The 23202-nt window shown below is 31.6% G+C and overlaps 1 protein-coding gene across 5 annotated transcripts; it reads right to left on the minus strand.

The window, feature by feature from the left end:
• Positions 1–500: 500 nt before the first annotated feature.
• On the minus strand, positions 501–21914 carry LOC129913829 (YTH domain-containing family protein). 5 transcript variants are annotated; one of them, XM_055992712.1, is made up of 7 exons: positions 21463–21914; positions 17391–17409; positions 10091–10186; positions 9707–9849; positions 7656–7790; positions 4770–5479; positions 501–1551 (listed from the first exon to the last, which is right to left on the minus strand). In XM_055992712.1, exons 1-7 carry the CDS (start codon positions 21481–21483, stop codon positions 663–665), a joined length of 2013 nt encoding a protein of 670 aa, XP_055848687.1. In that variant the 5' UTR covers positions 21484–21914; the 3' UTR covers positions 501–662. The 5 variants fall into 5 exon arrangements, with proteins under 5 accessions (XP_055848687.1, XP_055848688.1, XP_055848690.1 ...); XM_055992713.1 differs by having other exon boundaries at positions 7668–7790; positions 21463–21677; XM_055992715.1 differs by lacking the exon at positions 17391–17409.
• Between the last annotated feature and the right edge of the window lie 1288 nt (positions 21915–23202).

Below are 23202 nucleotides of genomic sequence, written 5' to 3' on the forward strand. Positions count from 1 at the left end.
AATTTTTCGAAAAAAAAATTTAATATGTTTTATAAAGACAATTAAAATTTTTTTTGGAGCACACTAATTGACCAATGGAGGAAGAGTTAAGAAATCTATAAAATAGGAAAGTAAAAAAGATAACGAAACTTTTTAAGAATTTTTTGTCTCTGTACGTTTATTTTGACAGTAAATCCAACAAAAAAAAAAATGATAAAAAACATTGCACGTAACGGACATTTGAATCACAAGATTTTTCTCAGTAGTGTATCTAGTCAAAAATATTCATGGACTTGTCAGATTTCTTTGATACTTTACTTAAGCGTCCTGAAAAAATATATATATTTTTTAAGCCTAGTATTTAAATGCATCTAATGCTTCCATAGACAATTCTCCCCAAAGTTTAGACAGGCTTAAATTAACTTAAGAATAACGAAGAAAAACGAAGAAAATAAATTTCAGCTAAAATTTAGCCCGATCTGCGTAGGCTCACTAGGCTTTAATACAAAACAAACAAACAATTTATTATGAATCGTTGTTTATTAAAAAATCATAATCTTGTATATGGTTTAAAAACTTATCTTTCTTATTTATTCCATTAGCTATAGAAAAAGATATATAGTGTAATGTGATGGTAAACTAGAAGGACAGTATGCAATAATGTAAGTAATTAGCTTAATTATTTATTTCGTGTGAATATTCTCTCTTACAGTGCTGTTATCATTGCAATTGAAACTGTTTACATGCAAAACAATTTCTTTGTAGTTAAATTTACTACCAGAATTTTCTATACTTGGATTTGAATGTTTATCAAGAGCATGTTGTTTATGGTCTTCGTTGTCTGGTTTATCATGATTTATATAAACTGTGGGTTTATCTTGTGCATCTATATTTCTCTTATGTTCCATCATAGGTTTGCCTCCATTCCTTCGATTTCGCATTGCATTTGAATGCTCACCCCGATGAAAAATTGCTCTTTCTTTCATATTTCCGGGGGGCAGCCATTCATTGTTGAGCTCCTTATTATTGTCACCATGACACATATTGGCGGAAGACAACGAATGAACATGGTTATCAAAATGTGTTGGTTTTTTTGAAACAGATTCTTCTTGCTTCTTTTCATAATGATAAAAGTCGTCAAATATAGAAGTCAAATGTTTATATAAATGCAAAATTTTAAGCATTTGTAAACCTTGACTTAGTGGAATTTCTTGTGTGTCTCGTGAATTAGTAACAGATTTATTCTCATTGTTTTCCAATCGAATGTGACGCAACTGGCTATTGGGTACATCTTTGACATAAATCCATTTAACTTTAAATTTTCCTTTCCATTTGTCCTGTGACCAAACACTGGCTGTTGATTCGTAATCGACTGGAGTCATCATTTGAGCCATTCCACAAAAATGACCAGAACCATTAACTGAAAAAAATAACATAACATGTCCACCTTCTTTCATTCTCTCTTTAAAAGCATCATCAAGTTTTTTATTTCCATGATCTGTAGAGCACCATATTTCGTATTTGATGCTTCGATGAATATCATCTTCAGAGTACGATTTTATAACAAAGTATCTGAAATAAAAAAAAATTTCATATAAGATATCAGGAAGTTAATTTTTCGTTTTTATTGCATTCTGAAATTAAAGTATTTAAGATTTATATTTTTATATAAACTTAATACTTCAAACTTTTGCCTAAACTTCGCTGGGTAAATTAAAAGGAACCAAAGTGTAGAAGAATGCGGGATAAACTTCTAACGACGCGACGGAATAAAACAACATAAGTATAAACAAAATTTGAAAAATGTGTTAAAGGAGCATGTCATAAGCCCTACAACATTCAACAAGGCAAAATTATATTTCGAGAACCTTGGTTTTATAAGGGATGTATGCAGGCGAGAAGCCTTTTTTACGTGTGGCTTAATACAATACAAGTCCAACAGAAGCTTCGCAAAAAACCTGTACGTACTAGAATACAATTTAAACTATAAATCGCTCTGTAGTAAAAAATTCTATTTTGAAACCCAAGCACGTCAACTTGCGATGTGTAACAACTTGTCCCAATTTTTTTGGAACTTGGCATGTAAACTTAAATGTAAGAAATTTTTTTATCAGTCCATGACTTGATTAAAACATCCTTCAAACATTTTCGAACAATAATTACTGAATCCAGAGGCTCAAAATTAGTTCTTGATGCACAATCTGGCTTTCAAAACAATATCTTGGATGAACCAATATCGCGAGAGGAAGTGTCATTTTCGATAAATGACAAAAAGGCTGAAGGTTCTGATTGAATAAACGCTGGTGCTGACTATAAGGGAATCTCATTTTTTTGATTCTTACAAGATTTTTACCACGATTTTTCTCAAGGGGTTTAATTAAAAGGTACATTTTAATAACCTTCTTGTTGAGTTTCAAGCTAGCTTCAGAACGGGATACTACACCGTCGCACATAGGAGTATTGTCATCAAAAACCTGGCTATAATTATTTTTCGTGGTTTTTGTTATTATTTCTGTTTAAAATGAGTATTCCTACAAGAAAATACAATATAAACCTAGTTTTTGTTATTTTTATTTTTTTACCAAAAACTAAAAAAATTGATTAATGGCCTGTACTCCGCCTGTCGACATTATTTTTCTCAAAATTTTTTCCTCATCACTAATACGCAATTCTCAGTTTCTTTTCTCTCTTCCCCAACCTTAATTAAGATCACCTAAAATAAAATACACTAATAACATAAGTAAATTTAATTTAAAAATAAAAAGCGTTGCATAAAGTAAGGAGTATTTTCTATCAGAAAGTGAAAAACTAATTGACCCTCGATTCTCTAAAGAGCACCTAAGAGCACCCAATTTTTGTTGCATTGTGTTAAAGAATATATAAACTAACTCATAAGTTTCAATTCATCGCAGAATAACGGGGTATACTAAAACAAAATCATTAAAGTTCAAATAATAACTTACCAAAAATATCAAGTTTTTAGATACTAGTTCTAAGCCCAAATTAAAATAGAAAAAACCATCTAACATTTTCAGAACTTTATTAATATCGTTAATAAATAACTGAAGAAGAATTCTCCATTTAATTTTTTTTAGATTTCTATCACAACACTTCGATATCGCATATAGAATAACACTTACCAAAATACTTCGAATTCAAATAAAAATGAGGTAGATGTAACAGTTAACTTTGAACAAATTTTTTAACAAGACACGATCGAAAAACAGAAAAATGAGTGCAGCATATTGACACAGGTATATTTTGCACCCACTTTGCCAAACTTTTTGGTGTCAATCTTGATTTTCAGAAAATCGACTTATGACCAGGTTTTTACTGCAAATACTCCTATGTGCATCGGTCGTCGACCATATTTTCGTGCATTGCTCGATCGCTGATTTGTTTTTACCAAGACATAAAACACTGTTTGCATTTTTTGTGGATTTCAAGTCTGCCTTCGACACCATGGACCGAAATTCACTCTTTTACAAGATTTTCTGAAACGGAATGTCGATCGAAAAAACGCTATAAACGTAGCAACAATAAGGAAATTGCACATTGTAGCAAATTTCGAGTTTTTGAAACAGTGTCGGAAACGGTTTTGATTTACGCAACACAAGTGTAGGGAGGAAGAAAATATGAACAGGTATAAAAAAAATCATTATATTTTACATAAAGCGGACTTTTCACATCCACGCCAAACTACATGATCATGTCGGAAACAGGTTTACTGCCTTTCTTCATCAAAACCTTTAAACTGCAGATTGACTATATCCTCAAAGCTCTAAATATGGCAAATAATCATCGCCTGAACAAAAAAAACATTCTTTAAGGTATTCAAACCCGAACTGGGTGGGCCAAAGATTGGTCAGAATCAGCTGGGTGGGTTTCGAGTTGAACTAGAGTAACCTTGTTTCGTGGAAGCCTATAACTTGAAAGGGTACATTTAAACCTCTAAATTTAAATAAGTAAATCGTCACTAGGAAGGGTTCAAAGTGCGATCGCGGGTGCAACAAAATCGGCCCTACCTCTTTTGAGCTAAATACAAAAAGTTTATTAATTTTCAAACATTTCTGATTTTTTACTCACATAAATCGAATGACGTTAAATCAATAATCTTAAAACATACAAAACAAATAAGAAAAAGAATACAATGAAAAAAATATAAAGAGGAATTTAAATTCGAAGCTATCGCGAGTCTAACATCGCGGGTGCGAAAATCGTCTATAGCGGAATGGCGCACTGACTTTATTTTTCGACAAGAAATCTATTTTAGAGAAGAATTGGACAGATTTCGCATATGCGCATATTAAAAGCTCCTTAATTTGAACTTTAAATCACATCGTGGTATATTGAATTATTTTTTGACATGTACTTTATTATTTATAAATTGTTAATCTTAAGGCAATGTATAACGTTAGGCCCCCTATGTGCCAACAAATGTAAAATTATCATAAGTATATCATATTAGTTATAAGTCAAAATTGTATATATATAATGTTCAATAAACCAAACTTAAACTTAAACTATTGAATTATTTATTTATAAGCGTTTACTAGAATATTTTAAATTAACTTTAAGACTTGAAACGTAGCTATAACAGTAAAATAAAAGTAGGTAGTAAAATAAGGTAGGTATATCGTCGGCTTTCTCCATTAAACACGTAATAAAATAGGTTAATTAGATTTTTTTTATTCGTCCAATGTTTAAATTTGAGAAAAAATTAATTTCGTTCACATTTTTATGTGGTTAGAACAGAAAGCTGACGATAATGATTTTTTTTTTGTACGCACCTTGATAAATTAGCATTTTGCATATCCATTTCCATAGGATTATAGTTGTTTCTATCCTTAAGTTGCTTCAAAACTATTTCACTACAATCAGTAGTATTGGGCTGTGAACATTCAGATGATTTTGAGTACATACTTGAGTTGGCCCCAGAACTTTTTCCACAAGATTCATTTAAATAAGATTCTTGGGAATTGTAATTGTTGCTAACATTTATTTGTCTTATATTTTGAATTTTTTCTTCATGCTGTTTGGGGACTATACTTCGATCAAGCACAATTTCAACTGAGCTGCTATATGATTTTGCGTTTTTAACTGGCTTGTTATAATAATTATTTGGTTTTTTTCGACTAAAATCTGAATGTTGTTGTTGGTGTTGTGGTTGATGTTGTTGGTGTTGATGTTGTTGTTGTTGTTGTGGTTGGTGTTGTTGTTGTTGTGGTTGGTGTTGTTGATGTTGATGTTGTTGTTGTTGTTGATGATGTTGTTGTTGTTGCTGTGGTTGTTCTGAGTTTTGAATTTTCCATTTTGTCGACAAATCATCTTCTGATATAGTTTCATTTGTTGGAATGAAATTAGGTATATTTCCACTTGTTTCAGTAGAAAATGAATTTACTGCCAAATCCCAAGGGTTGACGTTTAGTGCATGCTTGCCAGGAATCATTGGAGGAGGTGGCATACCAGGTCCTTTCTTCTTCAACGCTATATTATTTCTCTGAAATTGAAAGTATTATTTTTAATTAAAATTCTTTCTAATAACAAAAATTGGAGAAATTAAAACCGTCCCCCCCTCAGGCCAGAAGCATGAATGTGCAAAACATCGAATTTCGAGTTTATTGGTTGGTTAGATTACCCTGTAGGTGATTTACGATTTAACAAAATTAAGCATACACATGAATGTACTAAATGATACGATACCTCAAATCTTGTAACACGATTTCCCTACATTTTAATTTTTGCACATTCATGTTTCTTTCGTGAGGGAGACTAAATATGATGTTTTTTCAAAATGCAAACTATTAAAAGTGTGAAAACACTTCAGTCCAATTTAAAAGAAATATTGTTTTTTTTTTGTTCAACATATTTTTTTTAAGTATTTTTTTTTAATATTGTTTTATCCGCACAATAATGAACCAGTTAAGGTTTCTAAAGTATCTGGGCAACCTGAAACTCGGCGAAATTCACTAAACCTTAATTAATTGACACAGGTCTTTGAAACATCAGTGTCGATCTCCCTTCTATCGATTCATGCCCAGAAAATTACCAGACCAGTCCAATCCTCATTTTTTTTTATCGAGGAATAAAGTGACAGTCTTTATTTATGGAAAGGAACCCATCTTGCATAAATAAAGAAGCTCTGCTTGTCTGGTCATCTACGAGAAAACAGAACGTTCTTTGAGTTGCAGTAGTTTTTTTCATTTCGTTGATGACTAGGCGAACCGAATACGTTTTTTTTTTTTTTCAATAATCAAACATCACTTCATTATTAAGGGTTAATCTGTTCTCTCAGGAAAAGGATTGGATTCTTTTCAAATTGATGAAAACACCATAACACAAGACCCACACAAAAAGCAGCTTAGGGACGTTTTTATTCTACGAATTCGGAATGGGTTTGAGGTTCGGAGCTTCTTTATTTATGCAAGATGAGGTACTTGCCATAAAGTACAAAATATCACGTTGTGCCTCGATAAAAAACCAGTATTGAACCGATCTGGTAAATTTCCGGGCATGAATTCTATAGGAAACGTCTTTTGGTGCTTCTCCCCTATTTTCTTACCAAAATTATGATTTTTTTTACTTTTTTTAAGTCAATCTATTTTAACATGATCAGTCTAATGGCGTTTTCGATTGGCAGTCCGGAAGCGTCCGGAATCATTCTGAAAGCGTTTTATTCGTACAAAACTGACAGTTTTGTGTGAATAAAATTTTTTCAGAATGATTCCGGACGCTTCCGGACTGCCAATCGAAAACGCCATAAGTAAATGTGACAAAAAAAATTTAAGGTACTACGGCAAAAACTAAAAAATTGAGCAACATAAATCAAATATATTTGTTTTATTTTTCGCTTGTCCCTATTAATATGACAAGGGACTGTATGTCCGGTCTGAGGAAATGTTAGTACTACAGTTCGTTGCAAAACCAAAATTCTGTCTCTGAGCATATTTTTGCTCCCTTACTATAAATTTGAAAAAAGAAAATGGAATAAGCAAAAATCTCAATTTTACTGATGCATTTGGAAAGTAACATTTTAAAAATAACAACAAATCATATTTGTCAAATTGAAATTTAGCTAGAAAAAAAAAATAAAAATTGCGAGTTTGTTATTTCTTATTTCTATTTCTATGTTGACAACGACGTTAATAGCTGTGTTTTATTTTCATCGTGATCCAGATCAGATCATCGTATTTTTTTGTGTTACAATAACAAAGCGAAATCCTTTTGTTGTAAGGCTAATAAAAACAATGATCTGATCTGGATCACGATTAAAATAAAACACAGCTAATATTAGATCAAATTATTCAAATGAGTTTAACTGCTCAATTATACACATAACATATTTATACACATTTGAACAGAAGGAATATTTCATCATCGGATTACATATTTCTAAAGGTCTAAGGCTCGAAACATACTTTCGAACCAACCAACCTCTTTTTCAAGATGACAAATTATGTTTTATAATGAGATGTATCCTAAAATAATTTATGTAAAAAAAATGTTGTACCTCGAAAAATGGGATTTTAGTTCCAAATTCGACTGGGCTAACAGCATAATAGAAAGTTTATTGCAAAAAATAATGATAATTAAACGTTTGATTATATCATCAAACGAATAATATTGTTGCATTTAATATTAAGAAAACTAAAAAAATTCTTATGTACCATACATACCACGTTACATACCTTGTTTGGTTTAGCTGGTTGGGAAGCTATGGAAGCCCATGTTATTTTCTTTTTGTTCTGATTTAAGTCATCTCCCTTTTTATGAGCTTCATGCCCTCTTCCACATGAGTCATCGAAATATGCCTGGAAAAAAAGAATTCAACATTATTTCCTTATTTCGCTGTTATGCAATTTCCTACAAAAAAAGTTCTTACAGCTGAATCAATTTTATTGAAATTTCTCGAGACAATAAGCAGATGCATGGACTTTTACGAAGTCGGATGAAAACACCTTGAATTGTACCGAGAGAAAAGTTCTCCGGGGGATTTTTGGTCTTGTCTGCATTGATAATGATTGGAGAAGAAGACACAACATAGAACTTTACGGGTTGTGCAAAGGACACTAACCTTACCTAAAATATTTAGGTAATGTGGCTCGCATGGACAACAATGCTCAGGGCTGCAAAATGTTTGGCTCTAACCCAGAGGGACGGCGAAGTAGAACAAGACCTCGTCTAAAGCCTAGTACATACTTGTGAAGCAAGTCGTGAAGTGAATTCATTCAATTCACGACGTGAACTACGTCGTGAAGCAAAACTCTCCATTTTTTTTTTCACCACGAAATTTCACAGGAACGTTCACGGGTGACCAAAAAAAAATGTATGGATTCACTTCACGACTCGCTTCACCAAGTATATACTAGGCTTAAGGTGGAACACACAAGTTGAAAGGCGCCCGAAACTGAACGCAGCCAACTACAATGGATTATAGCCGCCTTAAGGCACCGATCACCCTAATTATTTAATTAGTTTACAGATTTTAATATTACATACCAAAAAAAAAATGTATGGATTCACTTCACGACTTGCTTCACCTAATATACATTAGGGTGGGTCAAAAAAATCGAAATTCTTTTTTTTGATTTGGTACTTCGAAAAATCGATTGCTAGACACCTCTAGAATATATACACCAAATATGAGCTCTTTTTATTAATGGGAAAGTCCTCCGCTTTGCAATTTTCCATTTTTACATCAAGCTTCTACTAAAAAAAATAATTTTTTTATTAATTGACTTTTTAGCAAATTTCTTTTCATATTCTTGTAGGAAATTGAACGCTCTACAAAAAAGGCCTTATACACTTTTTTCGTTTATCTAACCGTTGAATAGATATTTGAGGTCCAAAAATCGATAAAATCTTTAAAAATTCGTTTTTTGTTCTCAATTTTGTAACAAATTGAAAAATTATAATAATCAAACGCGCAAGACATATTCTTGTTGGAAATTGATTGCTCCACAAAAAAGGTTTTGTTAACTTTTTTCATTAATCTAACCATTCTAAAGATATTCGAGGTCAAAGTTAAAAAAAAATATATAAACATTTTATATTTTTAAAAACTTTCCAATTCACTGAAACTTCATTATTTTCAAATTAGCAAGATATATTCTTGTAGGGGCTTAAACGTTCTACAAAAAATTGGAATCAAATTGATTGCTTTAACCGTTTAGAAGATATTCGTATCCAAATCGCAATGCATACGGGTCATAAGAAAACTATTGAAATCAGTGAGCATTGGTCAAGAATATGAAAAGAAATTTGCTAAAAAGTCAATTAATAAAAAATTTATTTTTTTTTAGTAGAAGCTTGATGTAAAAATGGAAAATTGCAAAGCGGAGGACCTTCCCATTAATATAAAGAGCTCATATTTGGTGTGTATATTCTAGAGGGGTCTAGCAATCGATTTTTCGTAGTACCAAATCAAAAAAAATATACATATTATATAATAAAAATTCTACATAAAAAAATTAATATTTTTTTTCTAACAGTTTTTATTTCAGAAATACATAATTTTAATTACTTTCACAAATTCGTCAAATGGTTTTTTTTAGCAATTTGCTCATAAATGGCAAAATTATTCCCTACAAGAATTATCATGACAACTTGTTCGATACGAGTAATCAACTAAGCACTGAACTCAAAATAAAAATAATAAACAATGAATAACAAACAAACCATTCCTGCTTTCAATTGTATGGTAACAATTTTGTTTTACAGTAATTACCTTTTGAGTTTCTTCCGACGACATTCTGGAGATATTATCTTTTTTAGAGTTATATAACACGTTTAGCGGGTTTAGTTTTTCTGCACTATAGTTGTCATTACTCCTCATATAGTCCTTTGGTTGACGATGCTCATTTTTAGTTTCTAAAAGAAATTCAAAAATTATTTATTAGAGCTACTGTACAAGTTGTAATACAATCAAAATAATAAAGCTAAGCTTGTTATAATAATTATGATGAAGAGCACAACGGTGTACAAAACGCATGATTTTGATTAAAAAAAAAGGATTCATAAGCTTAAGATTTTCAAAAATATTTTGTTTTCTACATTTTTACAAAACGTACAAAATTAAAAGCAAAAAAATTTTGTCAAAGTTATAACATACCAGGTCTATTTTCCGTGGTGTATGACGAGCCCTCACAGATATCTTCATCAACCTGCTGACTCCAAGGAATGGTATCGTTTTCATCCATACGCTTCACTGCAAAAGTATAAAACAAAATACGGGTTATACTATTAATCTAATACTACTAACATTGGCGCAAATTTATAGTCAGCTTATTTTAAAGGAATTAATATTACACTTGTTAATAACATTTTAATTTTAAAGCAGTCGTCTAATTTTTGGCCAATTATAAACAGATTTTTAATTTCCAGCAATTTTTTTCCATTGAGAGATATAGTTTTTGAATTTAGACAGTATTTGAGTGTAGTTTAATTCCAGAAAAGAGATTTCGAGAGTGAAAATTAAAGTTAAAATTCTCTCACAGATTTTTTAGTATGACACTAAAAAGATAAAATGGGGATTAACTGCTTTTAAAGTTAAAGAACTGTTTAAAGAAAAAAATATGTCTTATTTAAACAAAAAATACTTTTAGCCTAGTATCATACTAAATTCGTTTTAGTTTCGAATTAAATCGTCTATAATTTTGCGCCCTCTTTAGTCCGGTCAATTTAGACATCCGAGGTTACATTAATTCCCAGCAAGCTGAAAATTGGTAGGATTGTTGGAAACACCATCATAAATTAAATCTAAAAAGTCCTCATCGATCCGAGGTGTGGAAAAAAATTTACGGGGGGTCAAAGGTCAAAAAAATGGGTTTTTCACGATTTTAAGCAAAACGGTAAGTCTTATCAAAAAATTTTCAATGCAAGAATTGTAGACCAGATTATTATATATAAAAAGTGTCATCACACTTTTTTTCCTAAGACCCACCGTTTCTTAGGTATAACGATTCAAAAAGTTGAAGTTGAGTTGTAATCGTCCTAATCAGGCCTATTCTGAAAAAAAACTCCTAACTGAAAAGTTCCTGAAATTTCATTATTTTTTAGCTTGAATTTCGTTCTTCAATGGTTAAGAATATGGGGAAAGCAAACAAAAATGGAAATTTTCGCCATTTTTCAAAATGGGGCCCTTCTCCCGAAACCATTTCCTTGGGAATTTTTGTTTAGAATATGTCTGAATATATACTATACAGGGTGTGCAATAGAGAATGGACAACCCTAAATTGGCTGATAGCTAGACTTATGACTGTTCTAAAAACAGATAGAAAAATGTTCTATCGCAACCAGTTCATAAAATATTGGCTTTTTTTCGTTCAGTGTATTTGAAATTTTATCATCTTATGTTTTCGTTCACTACAACCACGAATGAATGAATTTTATTTATTTCTTTTTTTTTATAATTTTCTACAATAATTGTATGAGTACATAAACGCTTTAAAAACTGCAAAGCTATTGCACATTTTCGTAAAAAAAATTTTAAAATCTGTTTTTCGATGCAAAATGTAAAAAAAGTATTTTATGAAAAATTTTAAACACCTGTGGTATAAAATAAATCTATGGAAACCTAAATGGCCAACTTTCTTAAAAATATTCTGGTCTAAGGGGAATATTTTTAAGAAAGTTGGCCACTTAGGTTTCCATAGATTTATTTTATACCATAGGTGTTTAAAATTTTTCATAAAATACTTTTTTTACATTTTGCATCGAAAAACAGATTTCAAAATTTTTTTTACGAAAATGTGCAATAGCTTTGCAGTTTTTAAAGCGTTTATGTACTCATACAATTATTGTAGAAAATTATAAAAAAAAAGAAATAAATAAAATTCATTCATTCGTGGTTGTAGTGAACGAAAACATAAGATGATAAAATTTCAAATACACTGAACGAAAAAAAGCCAATATTTTATGAACTGGTTGCGATAGAACATTTTTCTATCTGTTTTTAGAACAGTCATAAGTCTAGCTATCAGCCAATTTAGGGTTGTCCATTCTCTATTGCACACCCTGTTTATATTCAGACATATTCTAAACAAAAATTCCCAAGGAAATGGTTTCGGGAGAAGGGCCCCCATTTTGAAAAATGGCGAAAATTTCCATTTTTGTTTGCTTTCCCCATATTCTTAACCATTGAAGAACGAAATTCAAGCTAAAAAAGTAATGAGATTTCAGGAACTTTTCAGTTAGGAGTTTTTTTTTCAGAATAGGCCTGATTAGGACGATTACAACTCAACTTCAACTTTTTGAATCGTTATACCTAAGAAACGGTGGGTCTTAGGAAAAAAAGTGTGATGACACTTTTTATATATAATAATCTGGTCTACAATTCTTGCATTGAAAATTTTTTGATAAGACTTACCGTTTTGCTTAAAATCGTGAAAACCCCATTTTTTTACCTTTGACCCCCCGTAAATTTTTTTCCACACCTCGGATCGATGAGGACTTTTTAGATTTAATTTATGATGGTGTTTCCAACAATCCTACCAATTTTCAGCTTGCTGGGAATTAATGTAACCTGACCCCCTTATTTTAGTCTAATTTGACCGGACTACTTAATATTGATTCATTATAAAGATTGGCTGTTTTTGGATTTTGGAATTTTCATGTGGAATCCAAATTATCAGCTTACATACATACTGTTGTGAAAAAGAAAAATTCTATTTTAACTCTTATTCTGTCCGTCATTTTGGAGCCATTTTGAGTAAAATATAATACTAATATCCTCTGGTTTACCATATTTCATTACTTTTCTTCAAGAAATGACCGTACAAATGATTTTTGACCCCAAGACGCAACAAAGGCCGTGCTGGGCACAGTGGTCTCGAAAGGGCGGAACAAAATTCTTTAAACTGTAACTATGAAACGAAATTAACCGAAATATTGCAAAGATGTTTGCAATGGGCTTGCAATCATTCGGTGAAAAAAAGTTCATTGGATAAAAAGTTATTGACGTTTTTCGGATCGCTTATATGTATGGCAGGCCTTATATGGAAAAAATGTTTTTATTTTTGACTGTGTTTGTTTTGTTTTTAAGCTAATAATCAAAATAAAAATAAATACATAAATGAGTACATAATTAATTATATTCATAGGTTATTTAATTATGTAATTCAAGAGCCTCTTCACTCGAAGGAAGATGTTTTTTCTTTAGTTCAGGGTTTAATTCGGTTATAAATGGATCGGATGATATCAGAATCATATGGAATATATTCTTATTGGTAATCGGAAAAACTTCCTCGAGTGGTCGGTGCTGTAGTACTTATAGCCCTTATTCCTGCAATTTTGGCCCTCATCTGAAAGTGGTCCAACTGTCAAGGATGCACTTTCTATTACTTCTGCTCCGTATAGTAAATTTTGAGAACAGTTGCGATCATGTGATACCTAGCAGCACATAGCAGTAACACTATAACGATATAGCATAGCAGCCTCTTCATTATTTATACATAAGCCTTAAATTTGTGGATATCGATTGAAAAATTGGTGCAAATAACTTGCAATCGAATGTCTATATGATAACCTTTCTTGATAGCACGAGTAGTCTCGCAAAATGCAGTCCATACATCGAATCCATGCATTCAGTGATGACATTTCTAGGACAAAAACTTCTTCATTCAGGATTTTAGATAGCAACTTAGATATGTCATTCATTACTGAAGGTTTCGGTCCATCCACAAATAATGCAAATATCTCTGTCACGAGTTAAGTGAATCACTAATTCATAACCAATCACTATATTTTTCATAAAATTTTGATTTGGAATAGCCAATCCTTATTTACCTAAATTATTTAAAAATGATGTTTTAAACGTCTGTGCTCATTGTTTGAATTTTCATTCATTAGGTGATGTCAAGTGACGCACATTTTAAAACTCAAAAAGTCTTTGAAAAAAAAAACATTTTTCCTTAGTACCAATGTTTGAGGCCACTTATATAAATCTTCTTTTATAAATAAATTTTTTTTAAGAATAGACCAATAATATATGTTTTCTGGACTCAGACCTTTTTCGACATCAACGGTGTTGGTGAGGTCTTTGCCTACCCTGACGACACACGCAGGGTGAATTCTTCATCGTCACCCTGGCGATTGAGCTCAGCAGGAATGCCTAAACTATACATGGATCTATACAGCTGCTCTCTTGAGATGTTTTCATACGCGGCCTTGAAATCGATGAAATCGGTGATGCGTATCGATTCTATATGTTCCGGGTCTTTCCAAGATCAGCCGTTATGTAATATTTGATCGATCGATGGTGAACTTTCCTGCTTTTAAGGTTGACGAAGGGCAAGCGGATCTTTTAGGCGATCTTAAGGATGTAGCTAGCGCAGCTCTGTTGTAAAGGTTCAGGTAGACAATTCTTAGATTCCATAAATCGGACAAGGCCGTCAGCTTCAGCAGCTTTACTGGACTTAAGTTTGGATATGACTTTATTCACTTCGGCCAGATCGGGAGGACGGAAATGTTGGCTTTCATCGTCAGCGTTGAATGGTGCAATCTGAGTTCTTTTTCCTCATCACTATTTTAGAGATTGCAGAAGTGATTTCGGCAAATTCTCAACATCGCTTGCGACTCTATTACTATGTTTAAAGTCATTTTTTACTGCAAATCTTTATTTTAAGAAGGGTACTATTTTCCATTAAGATAAATGCATATGGTCTAATCTCTAAATACATCGATAACTAATTTTGACCGACTTAATCTGACAAATCGACCTAAATTAACATTTGGCCCATCCATTGACACTTGTAGAAGTTTGTTTAAAAATAAGATTCCGTTCGAGAGTTGTGTAAAAACATCCTCGGATTTTGTGAAACCCATAAAGTTGCTAATCGATCACAGTACAGACCATGCCTCTCGTTTCATCGAAGTAACGAACGAACAAATCCTTTTATCCTTTTTGAGCTATTTTATTAAGTACTCCACCTTGTCTGCCTTTATTCAAAAACGAAATTCAGATCACATGTGAGTTTTGATATTTGCGCTGCAGATATTTTTGTATACACCGGGTGGCCACTGCACCGCTGCACTCATGGAGCTAAAGCAAATTTCAAATTGGAAGCGAAAGATGACTATTAGTAATTACGAAAACCACAGGTCTTTCCGTCCGTATCCTGACACGATTGCCGTGGTAAAGTGCATTTTGGAGCTCATAGAACAAAGGATTTTCGGTTAAAACCTTGGCAGTATCTTCATACAGCATGTTTAAAGATTAGAAGCGACAAAGGCGAGTTTTTTCATGGAGTCTTGTTGTTGTTTTTTTTTTTTTTTTTGTGTTGGTTTACGAGTTAAGGTCCCACTAAAAATTTTGTCATGCAGACTGTTTTAAAAATAGAAGAGTTCATTCACATGCTTCGGGCAAAGCGCCCTTTTGTCGTCATTGATCCATTAATTCTCTCATTACAAACGTTTGCAGCACACTTTTCGTATAATTTTTCTAGTGTTTTTGATAATTTTAAATAAATTTTAAAAAAACTATTAACTAATAGCTAAAAACAACTTGTCTGTCAGGAAGGAGATTAGTTTAACGTTTGATTTGATACCACCAAAAATTTCCTATAACTCGTCGACCAACTCCCAAAAAAAAGTAACTGTAACAAAAAACTCAATTCTATTGCTTCTAACCTTAAAACGGGCTCGATGAGTATCTCGTTTCTGCAGTGTCCGCCCACTCTGGTATTGTATTTGGGGACGCTGAATACGAATTTCAAGTCCGTTTGGCCCGGTCACCCTCCAGTTTTAAGCTGTGACCGCATTTTGTTTGAATTTTTTATGACTTTTTTGGAATTTTTTTAAATTTTTCTCAAAACTGGAGGGTGTTCGGGCAAAACGGACTTGAAATTCGAATTCAGCGGGTCAAAAAACATATAGAAAGATAGGTCTGGTTCCTGGTACATGAACATTTTTTTTTGTGTGCCGGGGATGACAGCGACATTGCCAGCACACAAAAAAATAAATTGCACGACTGGGGTCGCACGTACTTGCTCTTATGCTTAAAGTAACTATAATGTTAAAGCTTTTTATTCAAGAAATTTAAAATTTGATATTTTGAAGAAATTTCATAAGTAGTATAAAAAAATTAAATCTGTTTTTATAATTAATAAAACTCCGTTTTAAAATATCTTAAAAAAAAAAACAAATATGCCATTTTATTTCTCGTATAAAAAGGTATTTGTAGAAAAAAAATTTTGAAAATTGTAGGAGCCGTTTTTTAAAAAAATAATTTTTTATATATAAAATTTTTTTAACATTTTTCAAAAAAAAAGTTGGTATGCCATTTTGAAGAAATAATTAATTTACACATAAAAACTAAATTTCAAAATTTTTCATTGATCCGTTTTCAAAAAATTGATTTTTCAAAAAAAAATTTTGAAATATTTTTTAAAAAACCAAAAATGCGTTTTTTGAAAATTTTCTAAAATTTTCATATTATCTTTACTTACACACTTTTGTATAAAAATTTTCATTTAAATCGGGTTAATTTTGTACGAGATATTCAGAAACGAAAAAAACCGTTCTATGACAGGTACCGTTAATAACGGTACAAAAAATATTTTTTTTATTTAAAAAGTTGGCCCTTATGTGTAGTACTACACACAAAAATTTTAATCAAAATTGTTAGAGCCGTTTTTGAAAAAAATTACCTTTTCTATTTCCGTTATATGGCAGGTACCGTTAGTTTTGGTCATAAAAAAAAAATTTCAATTTCCCCTCTAGGGAATCACCAAAAACTGCTAACTACCAAGTTTGAAGAAAATCACTTTACTCGTTTAGGCTGCAGCTCCAGATAGAGACAGACACACAGACAGACAGACAGACAGACAGACAGACAGACAGACAGACAGACAGACAGAATTGCCGGACCCACTTTTTTGGCATTCTCCATCATCGTAATGTCATGTAAAATTGTTATCTCGAGTTCGATTTTTTTTACGAATCCTAAACTTGCCCTATAGTACCTATATCGCAAGTAAAAAGTTGTATGTACCAGGAACCAGACCTATCTTTCTTTATGTTTTTGCACCCGCTGAATTCGAATTTCAAGTCCGTTTTGTCCGAACACCCTCCCGTTTTGAGAAAAATTGAAAAAAGACCCCAAAAAAGGCAAAAAACTTCCTTTTGTCCTTTGTCTGGAGGGTGACAGGGCAAAACGGACTTGAAATTCCGATTCAGCGGGTCCAAAAACATATAGAAAGATAGGTCTGGTTCCTGATACATGACACTTTTTTTTTGTGTGTGCTGGTGTAATAATTTGTCTTCTGACTTACGCAACCATGTATTTATAAAAGCACTCAGAGTATGCTAACGAAAACAGATAAATAATAAGGCATCGTGTTGTTAAAAATTTTAATAAATTAATATAAACAAAATAAGTTACCATACTTTTATGTTTAATAAAAAAACATTACCAGCGGGTTGGCGTTTTAACTGAAAAAAAAAAAAAATGGTACTATATAAGTAACTATGAATACATACATATGTATAAATTATGAATAAACATATTTGTAGTGTTTGTGATAATCATGAAAAATTGTATTTTATTCATTTAAATATAAATAATTAATAATTATACTCTTCTTGAAAACCAATAATAAAAATAAAGAGGTTTTTCACCCAAATATTAAAAGAATTTTAAGCTAATGACATCTTAAAATGCAGAAATACTTGGATAAGATAATAATTTTCATTTCTAATTAGATGTCCACCACAAAAGCACCTTTATATGATAAAATTCTTATAAGAAGAAAAGTATTTTATTGTTATGTAATTAAGAAAAACCAAACATTCATATAATATAATAAATAACTGAGTTTAGAAACTCTTTTGAGAGAATATACAATTTGTGTTTCTAATTTATTGTCCACAGCTGTACGTCAGCGATCTCGAAAATCATTAGTTCAGACCGATTGAGTCCGATTGAACTGAGACATCTCATCACATTGCAGGGACGATTTAGAATTATTTCTAAATATCTAAATCGATCTAAAAACTATAATGTTTCCCCCAAAAAACTTCCCAATTCAAAATCAAATTATAGGTCGACTACATTTCTTTAACTGTGATAGGGTAATACTTTATTGAGCTTAAACTTGGGCATAGTTGAGGCTGGTACCAAACGAATGTTGAATAAATAATAACCTTCACTTAATTTTAAATAAAAAATCATTCATAAAGCAAAAACACGAATATTTTACATTTTACTATTCTCAGCCAAAAAGTTAAAAAATCTATATCAATTAGCAATTGTCTGAGAGGTAGAACGACGTCTGCCGGGTCAGCTAGTTTTTAATAAATTTTGACCACCCTTAAAAAAATCAAGGGAAGGAGGCGGACCGCCCCTGGGTGTCGCCCATTTGGGGTTGACACCCGAAAGTATAGTGTGGATCTTTTAGATTGTAGAGTATTAAATAACCCCTATTTTCCCCGCAGAGCTACAGGCTTCACCAATTGGGCCATTTAACAAAAATTGGGACTATCTTTTTATAAAATTTCCTACATTTCCAGTATAATAGCCCAATAATAATTTGGATATAATCTAGTCTTGAGCGATAAATCATATACAAAAACACTATCCCTCATTTATTTGGAAGGACCAAGAAATAAGTTAGCTCTATTTGACAGAGGCCGGTTATGTTCAAGCGCTCATAACAATATTCACTACACTTTTCATACAACTTATTTTTGGTGATGGCCACTCAAGTTACGATCGCTGATCGCAAGAGTGAGTTCCTCTGTATACACGACAAAAAGGTGTAAATTCCATTGCGAATAAGGCAGAGGAAAACTCACACAGAAAAACTGACTCTTGCAGAATTTGGCCTCTGGCTAAGCAACAAAATCGTTAATTTTGTGGTAAAAGCGTGAAATTTGCATGTTTGGTAGTACTCAATATACAAATAGTTTTGAGGTATTGGGACTCTTTAGGAGGTAAAATATTTTGTCTGTGTTGCACATGTTTTGTTGCGTTCCAAATTACATTAACCCCTTTTTACCGATTTTTACTCATATGGTACATAATTTTGAGGTATTTTTTTGATATTTGATCTAAAAAAAAACAAAATCAAAATAATTTGATCAGCATGTAAATAGTGATTTGTCTTTATATGAGCAGTCTTTTACTTTACTAAGAACAATTAAAAAAAATACCAAGTAGGTACTCTTTCAAAATAAGTGGTAAACTGATGAAATATTGTATGGATGTTTGATTTCATTGTGAGGGTCAAACCATAACTGTCCATGACCCTATATGACCCTATTTACCTTAAATATACGAGTTGGTGTCCGAATACTGGACGTGGCCGAGCTCACATGCTATTACTCTGAACAGTCAGTGCAAGTTTTGGCATAACCGGGTGCCACCCATACTAACTACGCCACTGTCCATGACCCTATATGACCCTATTTAGCTTAAATATACGAGTTGGTGTCCGAATACTGGACGTGGCCGAGCTCACATGCTATTACTCTGGAACAGAATGCAAATTCGCTTATAGCAAAGAGATTCGCCGTGGTACAAGGTGTCAAATTAAATCGCTCAAAATGTAGAAAAGATGAACAGACTATCCTAATTTCATCCTTTTTAACTTTGACAGTGCTTAGTGCTACAAGCTTCAGCCACAGCTACATCATTCTGTTCCACCAGAAAATATACGAGTTGGTTGCCGACTATTGAAGGTGGCCGACCTTACCTACTAGAGCCAAAGAGCCGTTTGCTGAATCGAAACTTAAGCATATATCACTCATTTACTTGACTGGTGAAACAAAATGATGTAGCTGTGACTGTGTCTTGTGACGCTGTCAAAGTTTAAAAGTATGAAATTAGTATATTGGTGCCAGAATACGTAGCTGTGGCTGTAGCAAGGAAATTCGCTGTGGTACAAGTCGAGTCGACTTTTACTTCAAGCTACAAGCGCAATGACTTTCGACGTTTCTAATGTGGTTTCTCAGTTAAAATTTTTTTTTTTTCAACGCACTTGACATTTTAGTGCGCCACATATTCTGTTCATCTTTTCTACATTTTGAGCGATTTTATTTTACATCTTGTACCACGGCGTTTTTCTTTGCTACAAGCGATTTTACATTCTGTTCAACCAGTTAAGCATATATCGCTCATTTACTTGAACACTGCCATAATTCAAAAAAATTGTTTTTTCAGGAAACAAGTTTTAAATTTAGTATCGATCTATTTTTTTGGTAAAAAAATAGTTTCTAAAACAAAATTAGTGATCCTTCTCCGACAGTATTAAAAGCTAACTAATTATTTTCTGCAGGATTAAAGATTACTTTATTTCAATAACTTCTGCATTAACAACTCAAATCCTTATGTTACAGTTTACGCAGAGGAAAAAGTAGAGAAATAGTTTATGTTCAACATAAATTATTTAAGTTTCGATTCAGCAAATGCCTCTAAGTGTGCCAAAAAAAAACAATAATTTTGAAAAATAAAATGGATTTTTGTTCAAAATTTCTCCTAAAAAAAAAAAGCTTGATAAAAACAGGTGAAAACAGTTTCACTGGAGTTATCCTCCTTTGTATTAAAATATTTTGAGCAATTTTCAAAATATTCGCCTCATTTTAACCCAACTAAACGCTTGCCGGGTTAATATTACCACATTTAATCCAACTATTTATTTTAATAAAACAAAAAACTATCAAAAGGAACATTTTTATTCATCATTATAACCGGTCCAAAAAAATAGATCCTCCTGATCGAATTTTGCGTCATCGTAGTTAAAACGGAGAAACTTATATTAGTGCTATTTTGAGGATCAGTTAATAGCGACAAATGATTGCTATAAGTAGCCCTCTTAATACAATAGTGTAATTGTATCTGAAGAAGTTGAAAAAATTTCAATTTTCTATTGTTAAAGTTTGACAGTACTACAACAAGCTACAGCTACATTTTTTACCTCTTTGTATTCAATAAAGTTATACCATTCACACCAATCAGAAAAAATGTCTTTAAAAAACCTTAAAAAAAAAAATTGCTATGGTTAGCATGTTTAATAAAGTTTTATATAGCTTTCTTAGATTCTGAGGAAATTTTCAGGAAACCTGAGCTTATCTCAATTATGCAAAAGCAAATTTTTTTGCCAATTTTACAGATCGGTACACCCGACCTCTCTCACTGACATAATTTGTAAGGAGAAAAATCCTGTTTGATAATCATAACTATGCACTAACAAACCTTATAGATTTTTAATATAATAGTTTTTAGTTTTATTTGTCTAATTGTTTTTAAAAAAGAGATTTAAGAACCAGCAAACTAACATTTTAGTTAACGAAAATATTACTTAAAAATTGAATGTGTTCCATTTTACATATTATCCCTTTTTGTGTGCATTCGAACAAAAAAAAAAAAGAAAAAAGAACTTCAAGTACCAAGGTATGTACATTGTACAAAAGAAAACAACTATCTTTTACACCTACAAAACCAAATATAAAAAAATTATTAGGTGAATAAAAAACAAAAAAACATACCGGATCTGACACGCCAGACATTTATTTTAACAATTATATGTTTATTGCACAAAACAGCAAATATATTTTATTCCCAAAAGTAAATGTGTAACAAACACTTTAAGGAAAGTTTTAACCACAAATGTTTTAACAACACAAAATCTTAAAAAAAAAAAAAATGTTCATGAATAACGACAATACTTTTTTTCACAGCAAATACAACTCGATAAATTCCTAAAAAGATATTTTCCATAGATTATATGTAATAAAGATGTTTAGCATGGTTGTCAAATCGATTTTCCAATATGTTGTTGTTTTTTTCTTTCACTTTACAGAGAGTACTGTTTTTTATTTTAATTTTGTACTTTTTAAGGTTTTAGTAGAAGAGGCTAAACTTTTTTCTACCCCAGAGTTATTTAAGTACTTTGGAAACTGATTTTACTGCATGTTTTTAGCCAAATTAACATATATTTGCACACGAACTTGCACACACACTTGATGAATTGACATTTGATTTAGTATTTGTTGTTGTTTATGTTTTCCATAGACGGTGTTCACATTGGCCTCACTCCGCCGATTCATTTTGACAGCTATGTAGTCCAAAGACATGGTATAAGAACATGGTATAAAAAGACAAGGTATGATCATGAGTTTTTGGTTTTTGACGTTTAGGCCGTGTGCGAATTGCGTTAAAATGTTGGTTAAAATATGACGTTTGGTTAAAATTTGACACTAGCATGGTGAATAAAATGGGTTAAAATTTACCCAGCTGCGGAGCAGGGTAAAATTTGACACTAGTGGCTAAAATTTGACGTTTCTCAAGATAGAAAGATCAAGATAGATTTGAAATTATTTTTGTTATAATGCGTTGATATTTTAAGAAATGTTAAAAGTATTAATACAAATTAATATTCATCTTGAAAAATTGAAAATCTACTAATTGTTTGTTTGTTTTTTATTTTTTATATTTCTATTTTGTTGGCAGCTGGTGAACTACGAATTAGTGTTAGAAGACTGAATTAATAAATTTCTTTTTGATCATAATGAAATGGGAATTTATCGATAAAATAAAAAAAAAGGATGTAAAATTGAGAATTTCTTACATTTTCATACTAGAATATTTAACTTGATATATTTTCAACTGGGTTTTGTTAAAAAAAATAGTTAATTGAATATAAGAAAAACCATTTTTGAGGGTAATTTTGTTTTATCTTGAGGGAATTTTATTCAAAGTAGTACCAAGAAAAAAGTCCCATTTAATACATTTTAACCCAATTCGCACAGCAAAAAAATAAATTTGATCCTTTTTTTAACCAAACGTCAAATTTTAATCGTGGTAGAAATTTTAACCAACATTTTTAACGCAATTCGCACACGGCCTTAATTTGGCAAAGTCAAAAGCAACAACAATTACCAAGAAATTTTTTTTACAACAACAATTTCAATTGGGCTTTTAAGCCAAACGTCGGTGTCGAAGAAAAAAAAAAAACAGAAAAAAAAACTTTTGACATTTCAATTTTGAGGAAGATTTGAAAATTTTTGAGCGTATATGTATATGCTTGTGCATGCATGTGTTTATGTATTATGCATGTATGCGTTTGTTTTCCTAGGAATTGATTTGATTTGATTGGTTGGTTTTTTCTTGTTCTTCACAGTTATGATAGAAAGGAAAAAGACAAAGACAGATTGCTTAAAAGCCCAATAGGGCAGCTGTCAAAAACTTAGGAAGCTATATTTCTTTCTTTCATTTGACAGTTCTCG

Source organism: Episyrphus balteatus, chromosome 3 (genome assembly GCF_945859705.1).
Source record: "Episyrphus balteatus chromosome 3, idEpiBalt1.1, whole genome shotgun sequence".
NCBI classification, from domain to species: Eukaryota; Metazoa; Arthropoda; class Insecta; order Diptera; family Syrphidae; genus Episyrphus; species Episyrphus balteatus.

Coding starts and splice junctions, on each gene's coding strand:
- LOC129913829 (XM_055992712.1), bottom strand. CDS start 21,483: ATGTCTGGCGTGTCAGATCCG. Junction 9,850..10,090: donor CACCACGGAAAATAGACCTG/GTATGTTATAAC, acceptor AATTTCTTTTAG/AAACTAAAAATGAGCATCGT. Junction 7,791..9,706: donor CGTCGGAAGAAACTCAAAAG/GTAATTACTGTA, acceptor CTTTTTTTCCAG/GCATATTTCGATGACTCATG.